Source organism: Bemisia tabaci, chromosome 10 (genome assembly GCF_918797505.1).
Source record: "Bemisia tabaci chromosome 10, PGI_BMITA_v3".
In the NCBI taxonomy this organism is placed as follows: domain Eukaryota; kingdom Metazoa; phylum Arthropoda; class Insecta; order Hemiptera; family Aleyrodidae; genus Bemisia; species Bemisia tabaci.
The window spans coordinates 36,702,210-36,708,257 of NC_092802.1; the positions used below are offsets into that span (position 1 = coordinate 36,702,210).

The following is a 6,048-nucleotide window of genomic DNA, read 5'->3' on the forward strand; positions in this document are numbered from 1 at the left end:
AAGTAGAAAATCATGGCAGACTCTAACAATAAGATCAATTTCTGTACGTCTTCTCCAGGAAAAATAATCCTATTTGGTGAACACAGCGTTGTTTATGGTAAACTAGCCGTTGCTGCCAGTATCAGTAATCGTACAACGGCAACATTCAAAGAGGTCGAGGGTGATGTTTTCACTCTTAATCTGCCCAAATTAGGGTACTGTGAAACTTTTGAATTAGCTAATTTGCAAAGTAAGCTTGATGAGAATATCCCTTTGAAAAAGAAAATATCCAAGCAGCAAACCGATCTAGGTACAGTAGGTCTAGTGGACATTGATGCGCTTCTTGAGCTCTCAGGGAAAGACGTCAATTTCAATGCTTCAGTTGAACAATCTGATGCTATTAGGAAAGCACTGCATGCCTTTTTCTTTTTATTTCGGGGCATCTTGGGAACAACGCTCGTAAATGTACCTCCCAGCACACTAGAAATTGACTCGGAGTTGGAGCTCGGGGCAGGAACCGGCAGCTCTGCATCGTTTTGCGTCACTTTGGCCGCAGCTTTCATCCAGCTTTTGAAGCAGAGAACTCCCCCTGGTTATAGAGTTTCGAAGCATGAATATCGGAATTTTACATTCGATGGCAGCTTGGAGAGCTTTTCTGAAAAGGTACATTTTCATTGTACAATTTATATGAAATTTTTATGTTGAAATCATTTTAAGTGCCATGTTTGGTCACTCTATAAAATGTTAAATTACTCAATGGAGAACTTTTAAATTTGAAGGAGGAAACGATTCACACAATTGGAAATTTGGTACAACTCTTAACCCTCTATGGAATAGCGTTACGAATTTGTAACAAGGTATTTTTGGGATTTTTAAAAATTGAATCTTTCCTCTGTGGCATGATTTTGCAAATTTTCATTAGTTTTTTCTTCTTTGAATTACTGATTCCTAAAATTTAAAATTTTGAAAAAGAAATTTGGTACTCTATGTTTTTTATGCAAGCTACAAAATAAATTAGTGTCCCCTGGAATCTGAGATACAAAATTAATTCATGCTATAGAGGATGAAGGAAGTTATGAAAATATTTAAGTATAACAAACATTAATCAAATGACAAATGTACAAATGATGTCATTTGTATTATCTGTGCTCAATTTGATCAGTATCAAGTGTCAACTATCTTATCTAGGAGTTGATTTTCAAATTTCTTATTCCGTGAATTGATTTCTACATAAAGTTTTGAGGAGGTAACACATAACATGATGCTTTATTTCATACCCTATCCAGTGGCCTATTTTTCGTTTTTTTCCCTCCTTATTCTGATGTTTGTAATTTTTGATCAACTCTGCATTTTCTTTCCAGGAAAAAATCATTATAAGCTGTTGGGCACTTCATGGTGAAAAAATAAATCACGGAAAGCCATCAGGACTGGACAATTCTGTCTGCACTCATGGGGCTATACTCCAGATGAACGTACGAGGGTTTTTGAAGCATGAGGGTGGTTTCCAGTGTATGGACCTCAATATTAAGCTGAGTGTGCTTCTTATCAACTCAGGTAAGAATCGGTATTGATTCTAATTGGAGAACTTATCTTGAGAAGGTGCTAACTCTGGAAAAAAAAAATTTATAGGAGACGAGATAGACTATGAAGAAAGCAGAAAATCATCACTTCTCTGTCAAAAACTCAATCTCAAAAAAATCGGTGTTGGCACCTTTTCAGAATAAGCATTAAATTGTTTTCATTAACTGCACTGTGCAGTTGCAACAAAATGAAGGCGTTACGTGATGAAGGGCACTTCTTAGTCACGATGTTTCAGAACCTCCAGTGCTACCTTAAGTTTTGGAGTAGGAACTATTAGTTTGATTTTCTCAATTATTTGTTTAAAGCATTGTGAAATCATGAAGAAAATTCAGTTAAAGTTTCAATTATTCGCATAGATTTGCTTTGATCATGATGGATGAAATATCGGCAGAGATTCTGAAACAATGCAACTGAGAAATGCCCTTTCTGTACCCAGGGTTTCATCGAGAATATGCCTCGAAATTTAAGGAGGCAGAGTAAGTCTTTTTTTGTTTGTTTTCGATCAATCATTTTTGTCTCCTCCATAACTATATGATTTTGATACATTTTAGGATTCCTCATTAGTATATTATAGAGTCTGCAAAATTCAGTGCTCCATCTTTGTCATCGGAAGAAATTATACCAGAAAAATTGAGGCGTTGGGTGTTGAAAGGGCATTTCTTGGTTGCGGTGTTTCAGAATCTCTAGTGCTAATTCTTATTTGAGAGAGAAAACCATTGGGTCAATTTTCTGAAATTTCACATTTTCAGCATTGCAAAATCACAAAGAATATTTTGAGTAAAAGTTACAACAAATTTTATGCATTTGCTTCAATTATAATGGGTGAAACATTAGCCAAGATCTTGAGGCACTACCAAGAAATGCCCTTTTTGTACCCAGTGCTTCAATTGTTAAAGGATCAGGAAATTCTGTCGAAGTCAAAGATTTTTCAACTAAATGCAGTGTAGCACATGAAAATTGAAACATTTAATCAAATTCATTATACACGTTGGTTTGTGAAATCAAACCAGTGTCAATTTATCTGTGCAAAGAATCCAGAAAATCCGAAATGAAAGTTCATTAAACACCCTGTATCTTAAGATGCTTATCACTAACTTTTAAAGTGGTGGGAGCTGTCATTACATCAACCTAAAGAATTTTTGGAAAATTTGTTTCCAGGTGTTTCAAGGGATACGAAGTCATTGGTCTCGAAAGTGCGATCTCTGAAGGCAAGGCATGAAGGTGTGATAAATTTAATTCTAAACAGTATGGAAGGAATCGCGGAGAAGGGTGTTTTGACTCTCCAGAAATTATCAGATCTCGAAAAAGCCAAAGCCTCTGATAAAGACATCCGTAGCTTATACACAGTTCTCGAGGTAAATTCAGATAATTTCCAGTGAAGGAATATCGATGTTCTCATTTTTACTCTCTGTCTCGCTTGGATTGTTTTCTTGATAATCTATTTATTGTTCGAGCTCAAAAAAGTCTGTCTAATAAATGTGTTCAGACATTTTTAATTCTTGCATTTTTCAAAAGAAGTGAATGTGCAGTAGATCATTGAATATTCATGTCTCAATAATCCGTTAATCCGGTCATCTGACACGGCTTTTTCACCCCTGAAACATGGCATTTTCAAACACAATACGGCGGAAACTATTCATAAATCATAAAGTTTTGAACCTCTGAGGCAAACCAGACTTGTTTCATACTTTCTGCGCCTGTTCACACAATGAGCAACAGTTTTTTCTTGAGTCATTAGAAAATACCTTTTTTAAATATTTTTCTTCTTATTTTTTGCAGAAGATTTCCTTAAAAGCAATTTTGCATACTTTTGAACCTAGAAATTTTGTAATTTTTCAGTGTATATGAAACTGATGAAGAAAAATCTTGTAAAACTGGAAAAAAGGTCTGGAAATAGTTTTATCTGGAGACATTGGTTTTTTTCCAGTTCCACAGAAAGGAAATTGTGACATTTAGATCACAAGAACGAAAAGTACTTCAACTTCTCCGCAGAAAACTTTCAAGATGACCTATCCTGCCAACTCAGAATCAAAACTGATCTTTATTTTATCTTAATATTTCAGGAGCTGTTTGACCTAAATCACGGACTTCTATCAACTTTACAAGTTTCTCATGAGAAACTAGAACACATTCGAGCCATCACCGCTGGGTTTGGTCTTCATACAAAGCTAACGGGCGCCGGAGGTGGAGGTTATGCCATTGCTCTCATCCCACCGGATTATCCTGTAAATGTACTACCCGAGTGCATCAACCAGCTTGAAGCCAACAACTACCAAACTAGGCAAATTTACTTAGGAGGAGAAGGTGTAAACGTGAAACAATTGAGCTAGAAAATTGAATGCTATGGACCCTGAGACAAGGTACAAATTCAAGCATTCTGATATATTTTCCCTCATCCATTTCACGTAGGCTACGATTTTGGAAACTGAAATTGCTGGAATTAACTCCCAAGCAACATATGAGTGTTTTTATGTAGCATTGGTTAAGAAAAATTTGAATTTCCCGCTTACATGAAAAATCAGAATCTACTCCAATCAAATTGCGCACTACAACAGTTTTGGTAGGCTCCTCAATTGGGCAGTATTCTTTTCCCACCTTGTGTGGTTCAAAGTGTAAACAACTTGCAATAACTGAGCCGAAGTGCCGAGATTGAGGTTGTTATATTTTTACACTGCAAAGACTGTCTCGGTAACGTTTAGTGTGCGATTTAACTCAACTAGATTGTGGTTTTTTTATGAACAAGAAGTTTGAATTTCTGTATGGAAAAACGCTAATATCTTGGTCAAGAGTTACTTTCCGCAATTCTTGTTGTGCAAATCATGTTCTAAGTGGATTTTGATGAGAGATCGTATATTCTAATGCTTAAATTTGCACTTAGTCCAGTGGTCCATTTAAACTGTTGGCTTCTGAAGTTTTCGCCATCCCAACCAAATATCTTCGTATTTTGCTGAACCCTGCAGGCAATCTTCTGCAAAAAATTTTTGTGAAAAATATTTGCTGTTAGATGGAATTAACTGTTGCTCATGTAGGGTATACAGGCGTTGAAAGTTTGAAGTAAGTCTGGTTTGCCGGAGAGGCTCAGAAAAAAATGTCCAGTTTTTGCGTCACTACAATTGTCTGAATTTGTTTTATCTCGTCAGAACTTGAAACCATTCCTGATTATCTTTTGCGTAGGTTTTTCATAGTGAGATCTTTACATGTTGGCCAAAATCAATCCGTTTGTTAGCGAGCTTACGATCAAAATGAAATTGAACCCTATAAATTGTGTCAATTACCTTTTTAATTTTAAGTTACTCTTAGAAAGTCTCTTCATTAATCAATTCCTTGAAAAGCTAATAACGAGGCATAAAACTCGTGGAATTATATTTTGCATGAAGTTCAAACTATCTCTTAGTGTTGTATTTTAACGTTGAACTGATGTTGTGAAACCAGGATGAGATCTCCAGAGTAACAAATTTTTGACCGAGGAAATACTTTTTGTTGCATTTTTATACGCTTGTCCATGACTGGTAGATGAATATTGGTGAAGTTTTCTCTCAATTATTGAGGATCATCAAGAATTCTCCATTATTTTGATGACTTAATGCGAAATATATGTATCTCAGTTGCAGCATTCAATAATCCTTGATTATGTTTTTTCCTTCTCAGGATAACTAGTACAAATTTTTCCTTGTAATTTTTTTAGAATAACTGAAGAAAATTCACAGATAATTTCAATAAAAACAATTGTTTTGTTTCCCTTTAAAAAAATGAAACATGAGGGGTGACGTGCATGGATGCAATCAGAGATACACATTTTCCTACTCTAGCCTCCGATATCTTATTCTCAAATGTATGCCTCAAGAGTATTCCTCCTGTAAGTTCAAATGAAGAGGGTTAAGTGAGTTTCAGTGTTTGGAGAAATGTATTTTACCTTCGTACTTTACCTATACCTATACCTGTACCTTTACCTTTGTACTTCAGGTCAGAAAATTCAGTTGAATACTAATATTTTTTATTCTCTGTAAATCAAACTTTTCCCTGTATCTTTTTATAAAATCGAATTGTACTCCTCAAAGTATGCATGCTGGTTCAGGATTCTCTTTTCTTTAATATTTTTCAATAAAAAAAGCTACTCAGGATGCCTACAATGTTCTTTTTTTCACACCAAAGTATTCCTTTTGTTTTTAACAACCAATATTTTGTAGTGGAACCATAATTTTTTGTCTGGATATTCTACACTTTCATGCATCCAAGTTTTTGAACGAAACTGTCTCCAGTGCATGGTTTTTATTGTCCATTAATTTTTCTTTCAGTCATATAATTTAGTGCTCCTCTTTTGAATTAATGTACTTATATGTAAAATTTTAGAGGAAAATGCCAATTAGTAAAAAAATAGAATTCAATGCTGCATAGATTTTTACCCTCTTCACAATCATTTTCATGTATTGTATGAGAAGGAGTTGAGGTATTGATTTCCTTTTTTCAGAAGTGTCAAGGGTTTTTTAA

The 6,048-nt window shown here is 35.0% G+C and overlaps 1 protein-coding gene across 1 annotated transcript; it reads left to right on the forward strand.

The window, feature by feature from the left end:
* Positions 1-12: 12 nt before the first annotated feature.
* Mvk (Mevalonate kinase) lies at positions 13-5,681 on the forward strand. The gene is made up of 4 exons (XM_019054413.2): positions 13-642; positions 1,341-1,533; positions 2,719-2,915; positions 3,624-5,681. The coding sequence occupies exons 1-4, from the start codon at positions 13-15 to the stop codon at positions 3,888-3,890; spliced, it is 1,287 nt and encodes a 428-aa protein (XP_018909958.1). The 3' UTR covers positions 3,891-5,681.
* Positions 5,682-6,048: the final 367 nt, after the last annotated feature.

Excerpts from the sequence above, each read along its gene's own strand:
- Mvk (XM_019054413.2), top strand. The coding sequence starts at position 13 with ATGGCAGACTCTAACAATAAGATCAATTTCTGTACGTCTTCTCCAGGA. Across the intron at positions 643-1,340 it reads TGGAGAGCTTTTCTGAAAAG|GAAAAAATCATTATAAGCTG; the intron begins GTACATTTTCAT and ends TTTTCTTTCCAG. Across the intron at positions 1,534-2,718 it reads TGTGCTTCTTATCAACTCAG|GTGTTTCAAGGGATACGAAG; the intron begins GTAAGAATCGGT and ends ATTTGTTTCCAG.